Genomic DNA, 25,665 nt, shown 5'->3' on the forward strand with positions numbered 1-25,665 from the left:
TGATCGCAAAACCGGGCGCGTCTCTTCTTACGAGGGGAACGGAATATGAATAATAAGCTTTCCGGCGGACGAAAGTGAACGCGTAAGATTGTTCTCGCGCGCTCTCGTTTCTCTCCTTTCGTGACGCGTAATGCCGTCACAGTAAGGGAACAGCGGAGGGAAACGCATCACGATTATCGGCCGCTTGAGAGAAGGAGAGATTCCATTTAAGCGCGATCGCGCTAATTAACTGGACGCGATCAGCCATAGCGCTTACGATCCCGTGATCCGGACCGTACGGAAGAAAGGGAGAGAAAGAAAATCAATCGAGGGCCGCAGATGATCCCGAGAGAAATGATCGAGTCCCCCGTACACGCGTGCACGACGTGCCAGGCATGAGAGCTGGACCCTCGGCTCCACGAGTGATTTGTTGTTCCACGCGTCTCGTAAGTGTCCGTGTTCTCGCGGGTCCTCCGGTGCGCGGAGGACGAGGAGGACAGGCCGGAGGGGCGATGCGACCTTTTCGGCGAGGTCTGCCTCGCCGACGACCGCTGGATCGTCTAATCCGTAAAATGCCCAGACAGGTTATGTGAGACCCGTGCGAGCGGATCGCCTGGAGACGCGCAGCTTGAGACGTCGACGAGTTATGGTGCCCCCCGGTCCCTCGTGAGTGTTCCGGTGGCCTAACGATGGAACGGAACGGTGCCAGGGAGATGGAGGAGCGCCGGTGCATTCGGGACACCGGGAGAACTCTGAAGAAGTATGGGAGCACGGCCAAGCACACGACGCGGACCGACAGCCTGGTGAAGCACACGGTGTGCCCTACGGACACCCTCCAGGGAATAGCGCTTAAATACGGAGTCACGGTACAGCCCGCATGCATATATTATCTTTCTGATCCTAGATGCTTGGCGTATATGTCATTTCGGACATTGCCGTGCTTGTACGAGGCAAAAAGTATATCTATCGCTTTTCTTTTTTTTTTTTCTAACATTGTTTTTTTTTTACAGACGGAACAAATAAGAAGGATTAATAGATTATATGCATCAGATAGTTTATTTTTACGGGAACACTTGCTTATTCCCGTTAGCACAGACAGTCCTGTATCCGTATGTAATGACGAACCGACGGCTTCTCAAGAGCACGACGTCCCTCCAAATGTGAGTCAAGTTGCTGAATGTTGGTAGGCATATATATATTTATACATTTATATATTTCTTGTTACTAATTGTATGATATTTTACAGGTATCTAGTCCCTCTTCGATATCATCGTCTATTGGTGATGAAAGTTCAGTTAATGATTTCTTAGCTAAAATGGATAGCTCGATAGCCAATGCCAAGAAAGAGGTCAAACGCACTCAAGGGAACAGTGAGTAAGTTATTTTCTGTGCCTTTATGCGGTATTGATAATTGAACAAAAGTACGAAAGGTAAGCTTCCATAAAATAGAAATTTGTTACCCATAAATATTTCTAAACGTAATACGTTCGGTCAAGAAAATATTACGTTTAAAATAATATTTATGAATTATTTTTATAGATTTTGCACTGATGGCAATGACATATACGTACAACGACGACGGGGGTCGGCTAAATTGCGAAACTCATTTCCTAGCACATCGAATACCTATTCAACGTCCTCCTCCGATCCCGTCAGACCTATGTCCTCTAGTGATATGCATAATTTTCCAACTGCTGTAGTTATGACTCAAGGAAGAAAAGTAAAGACTTCCTTACAAAGACTCGAACAGCAGCAAGACGAGATGTTCCAATTGTAGCGTTTAAGTTTCATGGGGCTGTAATGTTTTATGTGTCGACTGTTATTAAAAAGCATGTTAGGAAAGGATGTACTGTATATCAATGCGAATAGGGGACGTTGCTTTTCACATTTAACGTTGGTTGATCCAATTATATAGTTTAATTGAACTGCATCGCTCTCTTTTACGTTGGAAGATTGTTTGTGTCCCATAGCTGGTCTAAGCAATATTCTTACATAACGTATTATCACTTAGTTTACGTACTTTATGTATCTCAGCTTACGACTTTTTTTTTTGTCGTATTGATATGAAGAATGGATCAACTGACTTTTATACATAGCAGTGAACTGTTTTACATAACGTTGCTTAATGGACCATATGTGCCTTGAATATAGAACTCTGCGTTATGTACGGGTCCTCTTCATACTCGATTTTATCGGGTTAACTCGGAAAAAAATTGATGTTTGTTTCTTTTTCGAATATCTTTTTTATTTTATTTTAAATCACTGTGATGAAACATCGTAAAATTTGGCGAGAAAACCAAAAACAGCTTTAAAAAGAAACTAGTTTTTATGTAGTGAAAATGAATAGTGCAAAACTATAAGCAAAATATAAAATCTTATCTAAAACGCGACTTAAATCAATTGTTATTTGTTATAACAAAAATATATAAATATATTTTATTTTTTCTTGTAGCAAACCTCATAAATTTTTTTTTTCGCGAATAATAAAATATACATGTTGTATACAATATTTTTCTAATATCAAATATATATATAAATATTAATATATATACGTAAATCGTGGTTTACGAAAAATCTTAGTAAAAATTATATGAATGAAGACAGAATGTATCTCTATCATGGACTATCATAGTTTCTTCAATATCAATTTTAAGCTTTCTATATCTAATAATAAATGTATTAAAATATTATCAAAGCATATTTTAAAAAATATACAATTTATCAATTTAAATCGATCAATTCGAACGTAATAATACTCCAGAAATTAAAAGAGATTTACTTCAAAATTATTATGAACAATATCATTTGACATCATAAAGCAATTAAAATTAAGAACTAATTATTTAATTTATAATATTAATACTTCCGCTTAAATATAAAACTATACATTGATATACATTGTACATCAAATCTATATATCTTAATTTTGTACATAATCAAGATATCCTATTTTACACTGTACATACAATAAATAGCACTGGTTGACAATGTCTGTAATTAATATCATGTAATTAATACCATTTCATTGTAAAAAGAAATATATAAAAATGTTATATAAAATGAAGATCTCTAATCCTCACCATTATATATGTACACATATTCTATATACGTATAAATAATATTTATAAGTTGGGAGAGATGTAACTATATAATGTAAATATGAATAAAATAAAAAAAAAAAAGATTAATAAATAATACAAATTTTTAATTACAGGAAAAAATTCAGTTTTATGATACTGTAATTAATCTTTCATAACTTTTATTAATTAAAGATTAAAAAATATGTTTTTACAAATATATACAATAATATATAAATAAAACGTAATGTAAAGCAGTTCTGAATAAGCTTATTGTCTCAAACTTTCGTATAATATATCCACTTTGGAATTAACTATTCTAATAGGTGGTCTTACGTATTTGTCGCAACAGCATTTTAAATCGTTCACAAAATTAAAAGATCCTAAGCGACTGTTACAGTGTGGACAATGCAATTTTCCCTTGATCCAAGACTCCTTAAAAAAATTATTCAGATTTATATTTCATAAATGTATGTATTTTTAAGGTATTGATGAAAGAAGTATACTTGATCAATGGTATCCTTAATCCAATTCGGTACATTCTCCGGGATCATATACGAACAACAAGGCTCGTCTCCTTGACACCCTACATCCGTTATCTGCTGTTTTACTTCATGATGTGCATTAAACAAAATAGAATCGCCTTTAAAAAGAGATTTACAGCAATGCCTGCATCTTACTTCCATAACTGCGAACGTAGTGATACGCGACGATTACCTGAAAAATAATTAATTCCATTTTACTACAATTTCTTGATAAGCCTGTCTTACAAAATGTTAAATAAAAAAAAAGAACTTATAACATTACATTACAAGAATGATGTGAACAGCAGTTACTCACCAAAAAATATGCAATGTGAAAGGCTGTGATAATTAACGTTATTTTAATAACGCATATTACGATGGGAACATACGTTTCTCGAAATTACGCTTCGTACGTAATTAAAATAAAAAAAAGAAAAAGTAAAATCGCAGGAAATATCTAGATCGAATTCAGCATCCTTTACGTTAAAAATGGTGACAATAGAAACATAACCTGTCTTACTGGATAGGAATTTAGGATGGTTGGAAGCACATTAAAATAGAAGAAAAAAAATAAATAAATTTAGGAGACGAATTTAAACAAATTTTGTGTATTTCCTATTTTTATATCGTTATAATATTAACATGACAATGATCTTTGCTATATATTATATTTAATCGAACGTTTTGCAGAATACAAACGACAGAAATGCGTACTTAATTGGTAAATTACATCTTAAACCTAAAGATACAAGATACTTTTTTTTTTATCAATAAAATAACATACACGATAAAGCGGGTATCGTTTTCGTGCACTTAAGTGAATATGTTCAATCCTCGCCCGCAGGTATCGCGTCTTCTAGCCTTTTAACAAATTTGACACGCAATTCTGTCGCATTGTCGTTCTTGAGTTGATCCTGCACGAACCAGCAGGCAATTTCCATTTGTACCATTTCGCAGGCTCCTCTTAGCACGCCAGGCAATATATTACAATATTTCAGGTTCGAATAATTATCCGGCAGCTCCACAAATTCCGTAAGAGGATTCGTCTCGAAGCACAGGGAGAATTCATCTCCGGCCGAACTCCAGTTTGCGATCGAAGGAGTTATGCCAAGGAATATCTTAAAGCCACTCTGAATTTTTTCAGCTGTATCCCGGAAATCGTAACATCTGCCTGACCCGGTACGTGCCAGGAAGTCTTCTATCAAACGTATCCCAATATTGTATCCCATTCTCTCCAGCTGTTTATTCACGTCCTCCACATTTTCGTAATCCTGGAGCAACTGGGCGACAAGTGACCCGTAAGTCAAAGTAAACAGCTCAGAGTTCTGTAACATATTAATAGTTCGTAATTATAAATCTTTTATTAACGAATTAATTAGGTTTGACACTACTCGTCTAGTTGCAACTCTAATACTTATAATTATAGATTTCTATGAAACGAGTATCAAACATTAAGAGGCGATATCTATATCTTAATAAATTTTGACCGTATTAATATTTCGTAAGTATATTTCACAAGAGCATAAAAATATAACCTAAAAATTCCATTCAGTAATAACTGTTCGAAACAGACGTGGAAATGTTAATTAAAGTTCATTAAGAGTAAACTAGAATTACATGAATATCTCGTATAAAATAATACGACGCTTACCACTTTCTTTGCGTCGAGTTTTGTTCCTGTTCGTGACATATTCACAATTGATGATGCACAGGTCCTGTTGGTGTTCAGCCAGCTGATTACTGTTTGTATAGTATCAATAGTATTTGATCTTCTTATATTTAACGAGTGCAAAATAATTTAAACGAAAATCGAAAATTAATTAATTAAAATTATTAAAATAATTCCTATGTTTTTTTTTTACAATTTATTTTTTAAGATAATGTAAATATTAAGTTTATACTATTTTCGTTTTATTATTCAGCTGCACCTTTCACACTTTTTACACAAATTTTTTTTTATAAATATTACAAACTTTACATTTATTTAAAAAAATTATTTTTCTTTATTTAAAAAATAACATAATTTTATTTTAATCATACAAAGTAAACTAAGAAATAAATAAGCTGCATTTCTGTTATTTATTTCCGAGGAAATATATATATATCTAATATTTTTGCTAAAAATCTCAATACAATTTTTTTTTTTTTTTTTCTTTAATTATTTCATTTGTCGATATAGTTTGTGGATAAATCTCGATGGATAAATAAAGAAAGCAGAAGTGAATCCTTAATCTGATAATTTCTAAAATTTTAATGTGATTTACTACAAGTGCTTCTGACTTTACTTTCTATATGATTATCCTCGAATATATCTCTAATGATATCACGCTTTGGTTTCGAGTGTGCAGGTAAGCCGCGATGTAAGTTCTCCATCATTTGCATTCTATTGACGTTATGATTTTTAAATCCTTGGCTTAGAAACTCGATATTTTCATTGTTATCAATAGCTTTCATTGTAGCTAATAGCTTTTCCTTATTGAAATTAATTACTTTCTTTTTATCGCTTGCTTGTTTTAATTCTGCCATTTCACTTTTTGCGCTATGATTCTGTTCAGTTTGAAATGTAGGAACATTGTTAGATAATGCATTAACATCTTTTAATGAAGCATCCGATTTATTCTGGACCTCTGTATTAATTTCATTTTTGTTTGACGTTCTTTCATTACTGTGATATATTATTTCGTCTGTTTCGAGCTTGAGATATTCTTTCGCCAAATTATCTATAGGTTGATCGCTTTTATTTGAAGGATTTATAGTAGATTCTTTTTCACAAGCTTGGTTTTCGACTTCGTTTTCTTTCAAACTCGGTAAATTTTTTATTTCTTCGGGTGTACTGTCCGTATCAAATTTGTCGTACATCTCGGTACATATTGGCTTATCTGCTAAATATTTTGTTCCTTCATCTTTCGTGCAATCTTCCTTTTTAATGTTCATGGAAGAATCATCTATTTCGTTATCTTCTAAAAATTGTTGTTCTTGCCAAGTCTTGTTTGAAATGTGTTGAAGTGTCCCTATATTTTCTATATCATTCAAAGTGTTGTCAGATATCCTCTGTAACTCTGTTCCTTTTAATTTTTTAACAGACTGGTCTACGTCTGGTGTACTATATTCTGAATGAATAACGCCGTTAAAAGTTTTACTAAACTCGTTAGTATTGTTGGATAAATTGGCCTGAAAGCCATCGTTTTTAAAGTTAATAAAAGATTCTGCATTCGTAGGTATTGTTTCTTCATGGTCAGTATCGGAGTCGCTATCGTAAAGATCATTGATTCTCCGATGTAATACTTCTAATTTACTCTTCTTATATTCGTGCTTTTGAAACGTTAAATCTTTTGCTAAACGCGCGTTTAATTCTTCCTTTTCTTCGTCACTATAATCTGTCTTTTTTATCGCATCCTCTAAAGTATCAGAAGTATCTGTGCTGTTAATCAATCTATAACAAATATAATAGAAATTTAATATTTTTATTTATTTATTACAGTATCATCATATTAGCTGTTGACTCTGCTGCTGTGCATCGATCGGTGAGTCGCATATTTAATTTTACATACCTTGCAAACAGTTCTCTAGATTTTTTCGGAGTGTCGTAAGATTGAATGTAGTATTCACTGGCGTTCTCGCTATCTCCATCGTCGGACGAATAATTAAATTCAGCCCTCAATTTTTTTTCGAGCTTCTGGGAATTTTGATTTTTTATTCTACTAAAGAATTTTCTTAATTTGCCACTTTCATTTGAATCGTTATTTAATTCGTCTCTTTCCTGTAGTTCTTCTTTATAATCTGTCGACGTTACTTTTTCATCCTCAAGCGCTGTTTTTTCTAGATCTTTTAATCTGAATCTTAAATCGTCCATAGAATAAGCATTTTTCCGTATGTGCGGTGATCTTTGTAAACGAAACTTTCGAATTTGTTGCAAGCTTGCCATTGTTTCTGACTTAAGATGATCTATTGAACGATTGTGATTAATATTACCCGTTAGCTTAGTTATTTTCTCATCGTCATTAGATTCCAATACGTCAAGTGACGGCTACAATTATATAAAATTTATAAAAATTTTGCCATTACTTAATTATTTTATATTTAATCATATAAATCACTGTACACTTACTAAATTATCCTTTGATGTATTATTTTCACTCCTTCTACTTCTGCTAGATGTTTTAATTAAATTAGAAGTGCTAAAATGTAACATATTAAATATAGAATATAAAAATTTATTTTAAATATTATTAAACAAAACGATAAATATTACTTTTTGTACCTGACATCTTTGAGATTTGTAAGAGAATGACTACCTAGATTTTTCTCTTTGCTATAAATCGGTAATTGACCATTACAATATAATCTTTTTTCTCTATTGTCTAATAAACACTCTAAGTTTTTCAGTTTCTCTATTGTCTCCTGTAAATTCTTTTGTGTGTCCTTGTGTTTAGAAATCTCAACATGTAATTGATGCTTCAAGCTCTTGGTTTCAAGAGCAAGTTTTCTGTGCAACAGCTACAAAAAAATGTTCTAACTAAAGCCATAACTTCATATAATTAGTGCATTTTATTTCTACTATCTATATAAATATAAAATCTTTAGAAAATTATTTAGTATAAAAAAATAAAGAAGCCACCTGTATAGTTTCTTGCTGCTGTTGCATTTTATAATTCATGTCAGATAATTGTAATTGCAATTTTTCTCTTTCTTCAAGATTTCGATCTTTACTAAGTTGTAGTAGATGTTTATTTTGTGACTATAAAGAACAATTTTGAGAAATTTATAGGAAATGGATAGAAATATATTAACAAAGACTTACATTTGCAGAATACAATTCATTTTCTTTTTCTTTTAATAAGTTGCATGTATTCTTGTGCAATTCTTTTAATTTCTTATACTTTGTTTGAAGTACCCTTAATTCTTCATGATGTGAGTTTATAAGCTTAGGTAACTCAGCATTTGCACCTTCATAACGTCTTAGTGCAGAATCCTGTCTTTTCTGTAATGCTTTTAACAATCTATTTTCATTAGCTAGTTCCTGCAAAAAAATTAATTTCATGGTGAATAAATATTTATAACTTGAGTATTAGGTATAGATATTGATGTACATTCTTCATATTTACATTAAGATGGTAGTGTGCATCAGCTAATTGATTTTGTAATTGTTTGAAACGAAGCATTTTTGCTGACATTACTCTTTGTCCAAGATTACTTTTATTATAAGATTTTGGGTCTTCTGATAGTGATTGCTTCATACTATCTCTATATGGTGCACCTAAATATATAGATTTATGGTATAATAAATATAAAAAAATAACAAACATATTTTTAAGTTTTTATACAAACCAGGCAAAGAATTTAAACATTTTTTGTTGACTAGAATTAATGTATTTTTGCAAGGAGATAGTTTTTTGGATTCCAGTGTCAAGTCTTTTAAAGAAGGCTTGGTGTTTCTACAATTGACATATATATTGCATATTTTATATAACATTAAGCAGAATAAAATTTGATTTCAAATTTATTATAAATTTTATTACGTCATGATGACGTGACGATGATTCATATTAATACTCGTAAAATTTAATTTACCTAGTGATTGTTCTATGCTCGTTAAGTTGTACTACTGGTAAGGTAGATGCTTCAGTTTGCATTTTATATTTATATGCAGTATATTACAACTCACGTTCCATATACATACAAGCCATTTTTACAGCATTAAATTGTTAAAAAACTGTCAAACGTACGCTAATCAGCGAACATAACTGTTTCAATGGTTACCATGGTAACTGTGCGAACACAGTTTACAATCGGCTTTTAGATTATGTTATCATCTTACAGATAAAATATATATATTCTATCTATATATGATGGTATGGATAATGACATAATAATGACAAATATATATACATATATTATATTTTATTTGTAAAAAAATTGATGTGACGACCCGTGTCTAGTGAAACGCTGTGATTGGTCGACGCGTGGTTTCCCCTAGCGCACCGACCAATCACAGCGCTCCATCGATCGCCTGATTGCAAGTTGGTAACAGACTAGGTAACTCGTGCTACTGCGTACTGATAGAGGTCATGGCGAGCACGCGGTTCGAGTTCGAAACAAAAATGTCGAGGCCTCTGCGCGTAATTTTAGCCTTCGCTTTACGTCGTAGCTCGTTTCTTGCGACGAATTCGAGGATTTGACGGTCGGGAAAGTCGCGGACTATCTCGCGAGTGTCCAGTGCGCGGAAGGATGACTCGACACGTGTCTGAGAGGAGGAGGAGGCTCAGGAAGGGTATCCTGCACCAGCGGAGCAACCCAGGGGTAAGTAGTATCAGCTATCCTTCTGAATTACATTCCGAATTACATTCCAAATCTATAATATAATTTTGTCATTTATTTGTTACAGATCAAGAGGAACTCCGCTGTAGTGCAGTGAGAACAAGTGTCGCACGCCGATATTGTAACAAATACGAACCGCAGCCGGTTCGTCGGTCGCTTCGGGAGTGCCGCTAATTATCGCGCGTTTTTTCTTACGCTTATTTTTTACGAGAGTGCGTCCGCGAGTTTCTTGTGCGCGGAAGGATGGCTCGTCACGTCCCAGCTGAGAGGATGAGCAGGCCTGGGAGGCACATGCATCGGCGGAGCAACTCTTAGGTAAGGATAAATTTATTTAATAAAATCTTTATTAAATAAAAAATTCTACTTTTTTTTTTAATTAATTTTATAAATAATTTACATGTCTACATTGATATTATTCTTTTTCTGTTACAGCCACCGGCAGAACTCAACAACTCCGCTGTATGCAGATTGGTAAGTCAGTAACCTGTTTTCTAATCAGATTTTTTTTATGTTACAGCAGCGCCGAAAATTAACGCGCAACAATGTTTAGTAATTCTCGCGAATTTTAAAATCACGGTCGGGATATTCGCGAGTGACTTGTGCGCGGCGCGGAAGGATGACTCGACACGTCCCATCTGAGAGGAGGAGCAGGCTCAGGATGGGCATCGGGCATCAGCGGAGCAACTCTTAGGTAAGGATAAATTTTTTAAATAAAATCTTTGTTAAATAAAAAATTCTACTTCTTTTTATTAATTTTATTAATAATTTAAATGTCTACATTAAATCTTTTTTTATGTTACAGTCACCGGCATTCAACAACTCCGCTGAAACTCATGCAGATCGGTGAGTTACATGCTTTTTTTTCGTTTTTTATAATGACGCATACGAATTGAGATCTTTCAAAAAATAGCGCACGCAAAGCGTGCATATGATTTATTCTAATATTAATAAAATATAAATGAAAGAGAAAAATACTCATACTTTATTTAAATTATATTTTAAACAGTATATTTCAAATATATTAAATATGTACACTGAGAGGCAGATATGGCCATTGCCTATAATTAATATACTGTCAAGTGCCCTGGCTTGAGCCTGAAGGGCTGGGTGGTAATTGAGAGGACAGGGAAAGAAGTAGTGAGACTGTTCTCTCCCTCAGTTCTCAGTGATTCTCAGCGGTGATTCTTTTAATATACACTGACTTAGTAACAAATCATATTCATTTCACTTATAGTACTTAATTTATATTCACAGCTCTGTATTACATTATTATTTGCAAGTTTGAATTTCATATATTAAATCTGAATTATAAAACTACTTTGGAGGTAATCAATTCCTAAAAAGACTAAGACTTTCATTCACTGTTGTATGATAAAACAATTTTATCTAGATCATATTTTAATTAAGCTGTTCAGTTTGACTTTTATCTTTTTGATCTTGCAACCTTTTCATGCCTAAGTACTGACTTTCCCACAACTTGCTATATAAAGAATTTGGTACAGATAACAATGAATCGTGTGTACCTCTCTCTACTAAATTACCCTGATCTAAAACAAGTATATCGTCAGCGTCTATAACAGTCAATAAACGATGCGCTATTACGATCGAAGTTCGTTTTTCCGTTGCTTTACGTAAAGCATCAAGTATATTCTGTAACAAAAAATATTTATTGTACAAGTGCAAGATAAATTAAGTAAAAAGATAACAATATTTCCGAAGCTTACATGTTCCGTGATAGAATCCAGTGAAGACGTAGCCTCGTCAAAGATCAATATAGGACTGTCTTTTAAAATTGCTCTAGCGATTGCAACCCTTTGTTTCTCTCCTCCACTTAATTTTAAACCGCGTTCCCCGACAGGTGTATCGTATCCTTGAGGCCATTTCAGTATTGAATCGTGTAGATTTGCCGTTTTTGCAGCTTCAAAAACTTCATCACGCGATTTTCTCAAATTACCGTAGTGCAGATTGTAAAATATACTTTCATGAAACAGTACTGTATCCTACAATTTTAATATAGTTTTAAATAATTAAAAGAAAAAAAAAGAAAGACAAAACAATAGTTTTACCTGTGGCACAATTGAAATGCATTGCCTGAGATCGTCTAAATCAACGTCTCGAATATTGTGATCATTGATATAAATATTGCCGTTTTGCGGTTCAAAAAATCTGTATAACAATCTCACAATTGTAGTTTTGCTGAAAAGATAAAAGGATACATGAATCTATTTCGTTATTAACAATCATTGAAAATTATTTATAAATTTATAATTAATGAATTACATGTTAAACAATGTATATATACCTTACCCACAACCAGATCCTCCAACAATAGCAACTTTCTTGCCGCTCGGTATAGTGAACGATACATTTTTAAAAATAGGTTTTCCTTCGACGTATTGAAAATTTACATTTCGAAATTGTATTTCTGATGAATCTGGCGTCACATAAAATCTTAGTGCGTTTTCTTTTGACTGTTAATGTAAATTCAAAAGTTAGTACAGATTATACATTATTTTATAAATATGATAAATAAGATTTTTCATACATTCAATTAATCTTACTTTAATTGCAGTATCAGTTATCATGAGAGTGAACATAGTTTGCATGTCGATAAAAGCTTGTCTTACTTCTCGATAAACAGAGCCTAGGAAACCTAAAGGAACTGAGAGTTGAAATAGCAAAGCGTTTACCATAACTAAGTCACCGACAGTCATAGTGCCTAGATATATAAAAAATAAAAAAATGTAGGTATTAGTTTTACTAGAAGAGGTTTTCAATTTAACAATAGAAATAATCATAAAACTAGCAACTGTAATTACCATTTATGATATTTTGCACTGCAAGGACCATGATAAGACTTAGTGCGCTACTAAAAATAGCATTTTGTCCGAAGTTTAACATTGCTAAACTCGTGCTGGTCTTGAGAGATGACGTTTCGTATTTCTTTAAAGATTGATCGTATCTTTCTGCTTCGAATTTCTCGTTGTTAAAATACTAAAATCAAATATATGTACATATAATACTTTCGTAATTTTCTTAATAAGAATTAAAATAATATTCATATTTTATTACCAACCTTTACGGTTTCGTAATTGATAAGCGAATCTATTGCTTTGTTGCCCGCTTCATTTTCCGCTCGATTCATACGTATTCTGAATTTGGTACGCCATTGTGTAACACTTAATGTGAATATGGTATAAATACCTACACAACCCAACGCTACGGCCGAGTATTCCGGTCCACACTTTATTCCCAAAATTGTGCTAACTAACGCTAATTCAAATACTGTAGGTACAATGTTAAATACCATGGCGTTTAAAACAAAATTAATACCACGGCTACCACGATCGATCGTCTGAAAAAAATAGCATTTTTTAATTAGTTGTAGTACACACGTTTTTAAATATTCTTGAATAAATATAATAGAGTCGGACTCTATTATTATATATAATAAATATATTACCTTCGATAGAGCACCGGTTTGTCTGCTCAAATGAAAAGCCATATCAAGATTATGTAAATGTACAAAGACGTTTTTCGCTATTTTACGAATAGAGTGCTGTGCGACTTTCGCAAAAACTGCATTCCTAAGTTCGCTAAATCCGGCTGCTCCGGCCCGTGCTACTCCGTCTGCAAAGAGAATTACTTTGAATTCTTTAAAATCACATACATTACGAGAATTCTCTTCTGTATATTAAAATAATCTGAAATAAAATATAATATCTTTACATCCTATGAGTAGCGAAGTTGCTACGGTTGCAACTGTTGTAGGCGCGGTTGTTAGATCCATTACAGCACCACCGGACGCTGCTTGGGTATTTAAAATATCTATTGCATACTTAAAAATGAATGGGACACAAACGTTTAAGACTTTAGCTCCTATAAGCAAACCCACTGCTATTTTTACTCTTTTCCGTATGTCTGGATCATCCTACAAAAATTTAATGAATAAATATAACAAATAATATTTTACATATTGCCTTTACGTGTCATAAAAATAATAAAATATAGCTTCTTACTTCTGGCCAAATGTATTTAAGCATGGCCTTTAACATATCCGAGCTAGTGATCGACGATTTATCGTGTAAATCGATGGCATCTCTGTTCAAACTAGAAACGCCAGGGTGGAAACAGTTTCTTTTTTGCTGGCCAGGTTTTGCTCCGGTCAATCCAGTAACAACTGATACAAATTTCACTGGTGGCACAACAGATTTAGATTGTGGAACATTTTTTTTCTTTTGGGCGCGATCAATCACATTGCCACTGCAACACTAGAATACAAACGAAATAATAATTAATATATAAAATCAAATAATAAACTAATCACATTATTTTCGTTTCGTATGACAGAATATATAAAATGATTAAAGCGTAATAAATCATTAGAAATTATTAAATATATGAAAAAATAGACAATTTAAACTATGAATAAGTAAAAAGAAAATTAAAGAAATAAAATTAATTATTATTTATTCATCCATTATACTTTGTAAAATGAAGAAGACATTTTCAGAATACATTTACTCTATAATTATATAAATTACATATTTAATACATACGATTCTATTTTTTCCATATGACTAAGTGCCGCATCGAAAATATTAATATATTCTTCCACGAGATTAATCGCGATTGAGAAACTCGGGCTTTTAAATTTTACAGTCTTCATATTACTTAAAATATTAATATACTCCGTTCTTTTCAAGTTTAAAATACTTATTCCTAGTTTATTAATTATACATCGTTCATCTGTGTCGAACGTTTCACCATATATTTTCAATTTCCAACGATTTTTCTCCAATTTCGTACTCGCTATAAATAACGTCACAGTCGCATTATAATTCAGACCGTCACGTGTAAATGACATATCCCTGTGAAAACTATTCATTGTGATAAAATCTAATTTATTCGTAGGAATGTCGAAACATTTCTGTATGTCGAAAACATCGAACTGAATTTCGTCCAACGGATTACACGGAATAAAAAAGCCGTAATTGATGTACAGCTTGAGATTATCGTGTGCGCCGTAATTAATAAACACTTGCGTTTCTTTGTCGAACGGTTTTAAAGTAACGATCTGATAAAATTTATTTTGATAATCATCCGTGACGATAGACACTTTAACTGCGGCATGAACATCATGATTAAATAAGTCTAAGAATGGCGCAAGAGCTAAATTATTAGGCTGTTTTATGTTAAATACTTCTTGATTGCATATTGTAGTATCCATGTACACAGCTCGCGTATTAACAACATAATATGCCCATTTATATTTCGTAAACGTTATTATATTTTGCAAATGCACATTGCAATGAGGACAATAGTTTCTATCAACATCCAGGCATTTTACAGCTTTCATTAGTAAAGAAAAATCTTGTTGCAATTTATGAGTTTGATATAAGGAATGTAGGATAAAGCTTGGCAACATTATCTTCTCTTTATTAGAACAAAAATCTGGATTAGTAAAGGATTGTGGTAATGTCTTTAAATAAAGATACCACTTTGATTTCACTTCTAAATGTGTTTCATATACCAAAAATGTTGCAAGCATACATTGGGGACTGTAGCTGTCAGTGGTATTATTTAGAAATACTGTTTTAATATCACTTTGCAATAAGATACCTGTTGTTAACAGTATATGAAGTGGCAGTTGAATGAGCACTTCATCATTTTCTATGTGTTTTAATGTTTTTAAGCCTCTGCCTGTAAGAGGAAAATACTCCGGTATCAAATGACAAATTGACTTGCAGTTTTTGTTTAGAAGCCAGGATTTTAAATCTATTAAAGATTCATCAATGTTTTTATTCAATTTTGTAAAATTAAGTCTCCTCTTCTGGCGGCGTTTTCTTGACGTTCGCCCCATTGTGCAGATATTATATCTGTAGATGTAACAAAAGCCTTTATTACAAACAAACTGCTCGTAATAAATCTTAAGATCCATATGAATTTCGCGTTTTAGATCGAGAGTTAACACAAATTTAATTAAGATCTATAAATTGCTGTGCAAATATTAAAAATCATTAAAAAAAAATAAAATAATAAAAAATTAAATTAAAAATACAAATGTATAATATTACGTAATATGTATTAAATATGTAATAAGCAGAAAATATATGCACACGTCATTGTACGATTAGAAATTGAACGCATAGGAATCTGTCATACTGTAACGTTTAAAAATACAAAATTGTTAGCTATATTACCCTGACGCCAAGATGAGAAAACACAGGACTATATCCGGTAACGTGGACTCTATTAGATAATATTAATCTTGTACCAACTCCGCTGCTGTACGTATTTCTCATCGTGCTCCATAGCCTTTTATCGCACGGCACCTCGCGTAACAGACGACCGCATAGTGCGCCTAACATTCTTTTTCTTCTTTTTTACAATTCCTTTTCTTCTTTATCGCGAAAAAAAAACTAACTAAATATTGAAATTAATCCCATTACGAAGTGTCATATGTACATATATATATATAGCGATCATATAATCGTGTATAATTCAGAGAGAAGTCTCTCTGGTATAATCGCGATAAATAACTTGAAATAACCTTTATACGATCAGTCATAGAGTACGCTATAACGTGATGTTAGTCTTGCACGATAATGGCTGCATTCAGCGATACGGTTGGGCTTTTCTCTTGATTTATATTCGGATCTAAATGCAAAAGCCAATCGCATTAAAGAATAACTGAACGCTCATTGATCAGTTATCTCCACTTCGATTGCTTTTTCTTTTTTTTATGGAAACTTCGAAAATTTTAATGAGGCTGATCGTCTTCAGTATTGCTGTGGTTAATGCCCATCGATGTCACACGTCACGTAAAGTGTCACATTCCAGGCTCGCAAATACGATTTGAACAATTGTCAAGCTGCGCAGGATAATCTTGTGATTTAATTTAATTTTTCCGGCCGACTGGTGAGTGTTCTGTCGCACGATGTGAGAAAAAGACTTTGTTAACTTTACTCGCGATAGCTGCACCTTCGTTAACTTCTGTACGTAGACGAATTAAATATTTGACCTATTTGTTGACTTCTTACGAATGCTGTAAGAATCAGTTTGATCTTTTTTCCTTGTTGTTCTTTTCTTTTTTTTGCATATATCTTTTTTTTAATAATCTGTTATTCAGTCTTCTTGAATTTGGTTTTAAAAATAGGAAAGCTACAATTTAAAGAATTTACAAATAAATGTTGTATGTTGACACAAGAAATTTGTTTAAAGAAATATTATAAATAATTATTTAATATTAATAGAGCATTGGAAAAATATTTTTAGGCGCTTTTAGTGTGAATTTTTAATGTAGAATAACTTTTTCTTTTTAATTTTGAGAATATATTTGTGTGAGAAATTTTGGAAAGTTAGGTCAGAAGAGAAAGTTTTAATGATACCACATACCTTTCTTCTGTTAATTCTTGAGTATAGGTGTGCAGTCTAATATTAATTTAAAATTATTAATTTATATTTATTTATAGATAGAAAGAAATAAAATTAAATTTAGTTTATATTTACATTTATATATGGCAATTCTGAATTTTTCTAATCTATTTATATATTTTTTTAGAAAATTGTTTATAATTGTCTACAATAACTTAAAAAGAAGCTAGATAATGTCTGTGAACACAGCAGTGTTCAAGATTTGGAAAGGAAGCAATCCTGTGACTACATTTTTATGGAAGTCACAGATTTCTCAAGTTCAAAGAACAGTTTGTATTTCTGCACAAAGTAAATTCTATTTTAGTAATGGCAATCAAGCTGAGAATAAGGTAGCAGTAAATCAAAAAACAGACTGGAATAAAACTATGTCAGAGGCAGAAAAAATAGTAGGATATCCAACATCTTTCTTAAGTTTAAGATGGTTATTGAGTGATGAGATTGCCAATGTTGCATTACACTTGAGAAAACTGGTTGGATCAAATCATCCTGTATTGAAAACAGCCAAGTAAATTATTATATTAATGCTTTCTTAAGAATAAAAGCTTTATTTGTAAATCCCTTTTTTATAACAGGACTATTATTTATAATGGACGTAACACACAGGCATTTGGTCTCATTTTGCTGTTAATATCTAAAGCTGCTGGTCATTTGAATGCAAAACCAATAGAAGAAGATAAGGCTGCAGGAGTATTGCATAGGTATACTATATATAAAAATTTAAATAATCCTAAACATATAAAAAACGTATACTATAATTGAGAAGGGTAATTAGTATGTTAAATAAATCTATTTTAGTCAAAGGGCATTAGCAGAAATTACAGAAATGATCCGCACTAGCAATTTGATACACAGAGGACTGGTAAATATAAATGCAAATACAGGACCTCTAGAATCTTCAGAATTAAATAATATAACTTTTGGGAATAAAATAGCGTTACTGTGTGGTGATTACTTACTTAGTAATAGTTGCACTGAATTAGCAGCTCTTAGAAATCAGGATGTAAGTATAATTACTTACTTTTATAAATTTTATTTATTATAAAAAAAATATAAATATTCTTTAAATTTAATGCTAAAAATTATACGTTTAAAACATCTTTCAGCTTTTGTTATTAATATCATCTGCAGTAAGAGATCTGTGTCAAGCAGAATTTGTAGCTCGTAGAGATAATCAAAATTTTGCCATACCGTCAATACCGCCCGAAGATCGTAAGGGATATGCAATAAAAGAATGGACGCTTTTAAATACTTATGGCGCAGGATCATTGCTCGGCAAAAGTTGTCAAAGTACATTAAAAATAGCTGGTCATAGCAAAGAAATAGAGGAGAAGGGTTATGAATTTGGCAAACACTTAGCTTTAGCTTGGCAGGTAATAGATTTTAATTAAAGTATAGATAAAATTAATATAATTTAATCAATAATTTTGTAAAATATTAATAATGTATATATAAATATTTTTACAGGCTTCATTGGACTTAGGTTTGTGTATTAATAAAGATAAGGGAATTTTACATAATTTATGTGCAGCTCCAATTATGTTTCATGTTGAACATGATCCATCAATTTTGATAGAACTCGATAAGGGATTGGAATCAGTTGAGAATGTCGACTATTTAAAGGTTTTTTTTACTTAATTAATATTGAATAGGATTTATCCATAAATTAAATCAGTTGCTTCTTTCTTGTTGTATTTGTAACGAAATGTCGATTATATAGGCAATGTTTTATGTATGTAGGTGCTTGAAATTGTAGCAGCTGGCCCAGGTATTGGATTAACTAAAGAACTTGTGAAGGAACATTCACAAAAAGCAATGGAAATTTTAAGTGTGTTTAAGGAAAGTGATGCTAGAAAGGCATTATCTAATATAATTATTGCCATAGGTGACTTTTAACAACAAATTTATTTTTTAAGTTTATCTCACTGTCCAGTGAATGATTTCAGAGATTTATATATTATATATGTATAGCAAAGTTATAAGAGAGATAAATTTTTAAATCTATTTTAGAGAGAGATTAAGAAAGGTTGTTAAAAACGAAAGTTAAGTTTATAACATAAAATATTTATTCTATAAATTATAGATTATTATATAATATTGAAACGTATTTTTATACATGTTTAAATCGATATTTTGATACAAAATGCTTTTTTTTTTAAATACATTTTTTATATAGATATATATAACATGTTAAATTTTTGTAATTATAATATACTGTTAAAATTAATATTAAATTATTTTTCATAAATATAGCGTTATTTTTAAATATCTAATTTAATTTATACTAGATGAAGTCGTAATTGTAATTACAAGTTTGGTTATAAGTTTATCCGGTTTATTTTGACATTCCTAACGCATCGACTCATCTCATCACTGCTCATCACGATTTCGTTAGGTCTGATTAAGTCGAAAGTTCATATTGAGCGAGGATATAATTCTCTCGATATTAATATTAAATATTAATACAAATAAGGATGACAGAAATAATCGAGTTACGCCCAAATAAAAATTTAATAAACTCGTCTTTTGAAAAATACCAATTTTCTAATGAGGTTATCCCGATAATTTCTGAAAATAAACTACAGAACCGTAAGTACATATTTATATTACAAAGTATTCTACGTATAACGTTATATAAATAATTAAAAACTACGTATAATTATAGAATACAAGTTAGATAAAAAACATTTCAGATGTATATAGGTTAGAACCAAATTGTAATCAAGAATCCTGGCTGGAAGCAAGGCTCTTTGCTTTTCATAATCATTTATTTAATAATGTATATGACATGTCATGCTGGTTTATCGATAATACTTTGGCTGTCTGGCGTCTCGATATGGATGGTTCTTTAGATCAAGTGTATAAATTACATACAGATGCACAGTCAAAAATAACATACAATCCATCAATTGGATTTACCTCAAATAATATTATAGTGATTTCTGATGGTGGTACAAATCTACATATATTGATAGGATTTATAGAGGAAAGTAGAAAAGTGTTTCTAATAAATCCAGAAGAATCAGGAATTATTATAAATGTCCAATATGTAGAAAAAATCTCAAAACTTATTATAACTATGTGTGCTATTGTTGCAGACAATAATCAGAAAAAATATACTCAACTCACATTATTATCATACAATTTATGTGTAGAAAATAAGGAGGCAAAAATTAATAATATAGATAAACAGATATTAAAAGTACAAGGTACTGTGGAATATGCCTATGTGGAAGAGAATGGTGATTATTTGCATTCTATTTGTCAGGATAACATTAGTTTTGAGAATAAAAACGCTCAATCAGAGAATAAAACAGAACAGCCTAATATTAATTCGCAAATAAAGATTCCAAAATACTATTGGTCACAAGATGAAGATTCTATTACAGTTTGGGTTAAAGTACGAAATCGACGCGATAATAAACCTAAAATAAACGTTAAGCCATTAGAATTGTCAGTCACAATAGACGATGAAATATTAATACAAGGAGAATGCCAACACAGGTTGGAGGAGAACATAGCAACTTGGAGGCATAAGGAAGATACATTGCAAATAGATTTAAGTAAATATGAAACTGGATTAATGTGGAGTGAATTAATTAAAGGTGATACAGGAGGAGAATGTTTACCTAACGAAACTCTTGCTACAGAAATTCATGCAAAGTACTTTTTTATAATTTCTTATGAAATCTATATACTTATACTATAATTGATTTTAATATAATATATTATTTTGTCAGGCTGGCACATTTATGTACAGATCAGCAAAGTAGTAATGCTGCAGGTCAACCTTGTGTAGGATTCAATGCTGAACAATTAGAAGAGTGTGATCTTGAGGGAAAAGATAATTTTTTACAAAGGATTAATCTTTGTACACAGGCAACTACACAGTTAGCTAGACTAGGGAGTAACAATCATGTATTGTTCACATATAAAAAAAAATGTGGACAAATGGTATGCCTAAGATATGACCATGACGCGTGCGTTTGGGATATGAGCGATAGTGATAATGATAATCAGTGGAATCTAAGACACATTCATAGCTTTCCTGGATTCGGCTATGTTGAAGCCAGCAAAACTAATAAAAAGTTTTGTGTATCTCCAATTGGTAATTCAGTAGAGATACTTTTGTATATAATTTTTTAATTTTACTATGTATAAAATAACACTTAATCTTATCGCAGATGGGTCTTATGTAGCTATAGTAGAACACACACGACATGTGTTTTTGTACGAAAGGCCTGACGTTGGAACAAAATCTGCCAAACAAAGAATTATGGACTTCGATTGTCAAGCTTCTTCCATCATGGGTGTTGTTGCTACAAATAAACATCTTATTGTACTATTGAAGGATAAGTTGTGTCGTTTGCAAATTAGCACGTGATAAGTATTATTCACAATTATTAATGCAATATTTAAAATAAAAAATTTTAACGACTGTGTATACTTTTAAATAAAAAAAAATTTTATTAGCTTAGATTTCAGATAATATACTTATATAATTTTTAGTTTTGAGGAAATTCTTAAACGTATTATATCTAAAACTTGGAAATAAAGTAAAATTTCGTAGGAAAAAAAATTTTATCGATAGCGCGTTAATTCATATTGGTTGTCATGGCGACGGTGGCAATCTCGTAGCAATTTCTCTTGGAACTAAAAAGAAATTATGTTATTTTATTGGCTCACAATGAACCAATCCGCAACGAACTATCACTGTCGCCACTGGCAAATCGACATAGCGTTGAGACTGTTGGGAATTGATTGACACGAAAATCCAACCAAGACCGATAGCAGGGTTTATAATATAAATTAAAATCTACAAAATAATAAAAATTAAGCAGACATTTACTCTTGCGGCAGCAAGTAAGTCAAACGTGAGAAAAAATAGCTTTGCCAATTTTAACAATGAATTTAATTTCATCTAACGCTGCTTCTTTCTCAAATAAAGGGAAAATAAAAAAAAATTAAAAAGGGAATGAAAAAGAGAGGGAGAAGAAGAGAGAACGAAGTGCTACACGTTGACTTTAATTTTTCGATGACATGTGGAGTCCAACAGAGTCTAATCTTCCTACGTTCACGTTAATTTAACTATACAAAACTAGGCCAAAAGTGAAAAATTCGTCAATATGATATCATATCACATACGTGATTGCTTTTTGGCTCGTATAGCCGTGTTAATTTAGATCGAGTATGTCTTTAAAAGATTAGGATTACTAACAGCTGACGTTACAACGAATTTCAACAAGAGAGTAAGGGACCAATCGGAGCACTGATAGATATATGTGCTGTATCAAACAGTATCAAAGAGCACTGTATCATCATACACACCCTGTGCCAATTGTAAACAAAGATATTGTATTAAAATTCGTAGAGTATATAATTTTTCGTTATATGCAATCGTAGACGAGCGTAAACGGATTAACATCGCGACATTTTTTGGATCAATCTTTCGCGTATACAATTTTACGAGATTTTACAACAAAAATTATTTAACCTTGCAAACATGGTGAGTGAACAAATGCAATAAATGAGTTATATTTTTAGAATTTAATTAATGCTTAAATAACGTTATTTTAGGACGATGATGATCATTATCAAAGTGGTTATGATGACCATTATCAAAGTGGTTCTTTTCCAAAAGATTTTGGATATGCACCATTTGATGGTGAAACTGAAGGATCTATGGATCCACTAGCTGGAGAACAAAAGCCCAGAATACTTCTCATGGGTCTCAGACGGTAAAATTATAAGTTTTTTGCATCAATAAGAGTTTTATAAACTGATCAATACTTATCTCTTTGATATATTTTCTATCATTTTTTAGTAGTGGCAAATCTTCAATACAAAAAGTTGTATTTCACAAGATGTCACCTAACGAAACTCTGTTCTTGGAAAGTACAAATAAAATAATTAAAGACGATATAAGTAACTCAAGCTTTGTACAGTTTCAAATATGGGACTTTCCTGGACAAATTGATTTTTTTGATCCTACTTTTGACAGTGACATGATATTTGGTGGTTGTGGAGCATTGGTATTTGTAATAGATGCTCAAGATGATTATATGGAGGCACTTAATAAGCTTCATGCCACAGTTACAAAGGCAAACAAAGTTAATCAGGCTATCAAATTTGAAGTTTTTATTCATAAGGTAGACGGTTTATCCGACGATTGTAAGATGGAAACACAAAGAGATATACACACAAGAGCCAATGATGATTTAGCAGATGCTGGTAAAGACAAAGATTTTTAAATAAATGTTTAAGAAGGCGGGCGTTGCTCTGATTCACTTTATCTCTTTCTAGGATGCGATCAAATACATTTGAGTTTTCATTTGACTTCAATATATGATCACAGTATATTTGAAGCTTTTAGCAAAGTTGTTCAAAAGTTAATACCACAGTTGCCTACTTTAGAAAATTTACTCAATATACTCATATCGGTAAAAATAACGTTTATTCTTCTCTTTTTATTATGATAATTAATAATTGAGAATATTTTTCATTAATGTTACATTGACAGAATTCGGCAATTGAGAAGGCATTCCTATTTGACGTTGTCTCAAAAATATACATAGCAACGGATAGCTCACCTGTTGATATGCAAAGTTATGAATTATGTTGCGATATGATCGACGTTGTTATTGACGTTTCTTGCATATACGGGTAAAAATCATATTTTAAACATTTATGTTTAACGTATAATATATATTTTTTTTTATAATTTATATCTATTTTAGATTGAGAGAAGATTTAGAAGCTGCTGCGTTCGATAATCAAAGTTCCAGTTTAATTAAACTAAATAATGGTACCATCTTATACTTACGTGAAGTAAATAAATTTTTAGCATTGGTTTGTATCTTACGAGAGGATAATTTTGATAGACAAGGTAAAAGTATTCGATGTCAAATATTTTAACATTGTATGTTTAAAGAAAGTAATGCGGTTTTTTTAATCAAAAAGTACGGTATCTTACATGAAATGCATTTTCTCATTTACAGGCGTGATCGACTATAATTTTCTTTGTTTCCGAAAAGCGATACAGCAAGTGTTTGAGCTACGAAATAAAGCATTAGCTGCAACAAATGCAAACAATCACTCATCCTCTCCTGTTAGTACGAATGAAACGTCAAATGCACCCACAGTCTCGCAAACTGGAGCTATTGGACAGAACGGTACAGTTGTAATTGCGCAAAGTTAATTTTTATGCGCAAATTTGTATAAAACATACCAGGCAAATGTAATATAATACGTTAACTTTATTATTACTTATTTAAAAATTTATTTCAAATATGTATATTATAAATACACCACACATTTTTTCTTTCTTTAATATAGAATATACTTTTTATAATATATTATTAAACATGAAATATAGAGAAGATCAAAAAATCTTTCAGACCAAGAAACAGTCTATACTTAACTGTGCAATTTATTATTAAAATCGATTATATTCGATTATATTTTTAAATTGTAATCCAAAGTATTATAGCAGAACTTTTATAACTTATATGCATTATATAGAATATTGAGTACATCATGCTATCACAGGTAAATTGCTTTTCTTATGTATCTTAACGAAATATATGGCAGTATATGTAAAACTGCGTGTGCGTACGCGTGTACGTGTATGTTAAATCTAAATTTTTACGTGCTTTGCCAAATTTGTTTTTTTTTTTTTAACTTGAAGCACAGTTGTGTACAGTTAGTAATTTTTTGATTAAAAAAAATTTTATAATTTTATCGGATTATAGAATCGTATTTTATTTTGTGTAAAATAACGATATCGTATATATTTTTATTTTTGTATATATATATATTTACTTGAAATACTCCTTATGTTACGAATCAGCGACTACGACTTGTATCTCATCGTGTAAGGCACATGATGAATTTAGAATAAAGATTTGTTCTTCAAACCGATACCAGCGTATGTAAGAAAAAATTTGTTCATACTCGTTTAAGGACACTTCAACAGGTAACAATGATTCTGGACTAAAAAGTTTAAAAAAATTAGTAGGTGCACACGTTAGTTTAAATATCCGTAGCATATTTTTTTACCTCGTTTGCCAAGCTTTTTTATAAATTAATTTTGGGATTGGTAGGGAGATGCCCGATGGTGGTAAACTCTGATGTGCAATTTCTGTCATTAAGGTACGACTAAGGCCGGTAATAAATTTAATGAATTTATTACTATCGTCAAATGCTTTATTATCGATATAGATCGCAGATTCTGGCATTAATTTATCTGGAAGGGATCGATTAGGAGACAAGGTATTGAAAATTGACACTATTAAATAAAATTACATTTATAATTGTTTTCAGAAAAATAATTA

General features: G+C 31.5%; 7 protein-coding genes across 10 annotated transcripts; 4 read left to right on the top strand and 3 right to left on the bottom strand.

The window, feature by feature from the left end:
- The first annotated feature begins 26 nt into the window (after window positions 1-26).
- Window positions 27-1,824, top strand: Red (LysM peptidoglycan-binding domain-containing protein red). 3 transcript variants are annotated; one of them, XM_070670169.1, is made up of 5 exons: window positions 27-425; window positions 564-845; window positions 990-1,139; window positions 1,226-1,349; window positions 1,519-1,824. In XM_070670169.1, exons 2-5 carry the CDS (start codon window positions 669-671, stop codon window positions 1,677-1,679), a joined length of 612 nt encoding a protein of 203 aa, XP_070526270.1. In that variant the 5' UTR covers window positions 27-425; window positions 564-668; the 3' UTR covers window positions 1,680-1,824. The 3 variants fall into 3 exon arrangements, with proteins under 3 accessions (XP_070526270.1, XP_070526269.1, XP_070526268.1); XM_070670168.1 differs by having other exon boundaries at window positions 29-425; window positions 560-845; window positions 1,226-1,353; XM_070670167.1 differs by having other exon boundaries at window positions 30-425; window positions 1,226-1,353.
- Window positions 1,825-4,231: 2,407 nt separating this feature from the next.
- On the bottom strand, window positions 4,232-5,370 carry Bet3 (blocked early in transport 3). Its single transcript, XM_070670174.1, has 2 exons — window positions 5,232-5,370; window positions 4,232-4,905 (listed from the first exon to the last, which is right to left on the bottom strand). The coding sequence occupies exons 1-2, from the start codon at window positions 5,268-5,270 to the stop codon at window positions 4,408-4,410; spliced, it is 537 nt and encodes a 178-aa protein (XP_070526275.1). The 5' UTR covers window positions 5,271-5,370; the 3' UTR covers window positions 4,232-4,407.
- A 191-nt stretch (window positions 5,371-5,561) lies between these two features.
- LOC139110396 (putative leucine-rich repeat-containing protein DDB_G0290503) lies at window positions 5,562-9,458 on the bottom strand. Its single transcript, XM_070670162.1, has 9 exons — window positions 9,152-9,458; window positions 8,909-9,015; window positions 8,686-8,837; window positions 8,382-8,600; window positions 8,199-8,318; window positions 7,842-8,077; window positions 7,689-7,758; window positions 7,132-7,607; window positions 5,562-7,013 (listed from the first exon to the last, which is right to left on the bottom strand). The coding sequence occupies exons 1-9, from the start codon at window positions 9,211-9,213 to the stop codon at window positions 5,831-5,833; spliced, it is 2,625 nt and encodes an 874-aa protein (XP_070526263.1). The 5' UTR covers window positions 9,214-9,458; the 3' UTR covers window positions 5,562-5,830.
- Window positions 9,459-10,638: 1,180 nt separating this feature from the next.
- On the bottom strand, window positions 10,639-16,464 carry Abcb7 (ATP binding cassette subfamily B member 7). Its single transcript, XM_070670298.1, has 11 exons — window positions 16,102-16,464; window positions 13,918-14,169; window positions 13,628-13,829; window positions 13,362-13,528; window positions 12,975-13,253; window positions 12,718-12,892; window positions 12,460-12,617; window positions 12,206-12,369; window positions 11,965-12,094; window positions 11,623-11,898; window positions 10,639-11,548 (listed from the first exon to the last, which is right to left on the bottom strand). Exons 1-11 carry the CDS (start codon window positions 16,267-16,269, stop codon window positions 11,297-11,299), a joined length of 2,223 nt encoding a protein of 740 aa, XP_070526399.1. The 5' UTR covers window positions 16,270-16,464; the 3' UTR covers window positions 10,639-11,296.
- Window positions 16,465-16,615: 151 nt separating this feature from the next.
- Pdss2 (Decaprenyl diphosphate synthase subunit 2) lies at window positions 16,616-19,605 on the top strand. 2 transcript variants are annotated; one of them, XM_070670301.1, is made up of 7 exons: window positions 16,616-16,896; window positions 17,463-17,840; window positions 17,908-18,033; window positions 18,131-18,335; window positions 18,439-18,705; window positions 18,800-18,955; window positions 19,073-19,605. In XM_070670301.1, exons 2-7 carry the CDS (start codon window positions 17,509-17,511, stop codon window positions 19,226-19,228), a joined length of 1,242 nt encoding a protein of 413 aa, XP_070526402.1. In that variant the 5' UTR covers window positions 16,616-16,896; window positions 17,463-17,508; the 3' UTR covers window positions 19,229-19,605. The 2 variants fall into 2 exon arrangements, with proteins under 2 accessions (XP_070526402.1, XP_070526401.1); XM_070670300.1 differs by having other exon boundaries at window positions 16,616-16,819.
- Window positions 19,606-19,677: 72 nt separating this feature from the next.
- LOC139110488 (nudC domain-containing protein 1) lies at window positions 19,678-21,809 on the top strand. Its single transcript, XM_070670299.1, has 4 exons — window positions 19,678-19,921; window positions 20,026-20,995; window positions 21,073-21,440; window positions 21,517-21,809. Exons 1-4 carry the CDS (start codon window positions 19,807-19,809, stop codon window positions 21,714-21,716), a joined length of 1,653 nt encoding a protein of 550 aa, XP_070526400.1. The 5' UTR covers window positions 19,678-19,806; the 3' UTR covers window positions 21,717-21,809.
- Window positions 21,810-22,311: 502 nt separating this feature from the next.
- On the top strand, window positions 22,312-25,252 carry Ragc-d (Ras-related GTP binding C/D). The gene is made up of 7 exons (XM_070670303.1): window positions 22,312-22,838; window positions 22,910-23,070; window positions 23,157-23,563; window positions 23,636-23,772; window positions 23,853-23,995; window positions 24,070-24,218; window positions 24,331-25,252. Exons 1-7 carry the CDS (start codon window positions 22,836-22,838, stop codon window positions 24,528-24,530), a joined length of 1,200 nt encoding a protein of 399 aa, XP_070526404.1. The 5' UTR covers window positions 22,312-22,835; the 3' UTR covers window positions 24,531-25,252.
- Window positions 25,253-25,665: the final 413 nt, after the last annotated feature.

This window comes from Cardiocondyla obscurior, linkage group LG20, assembly GCF_019399895.1.
Source record: "Cardiocondyla obscurior isolate alpha-2009 linkage group LG20, Cobs3.1, whole genome shotgun sequence".
Classification (NCBI taxonomy): Eukaryota; Metazoa; Arthropoda; class Insecta; order Hymenoptera; family Formicidae; genus Cardiocondyla; species Cardiocondyla obscurior.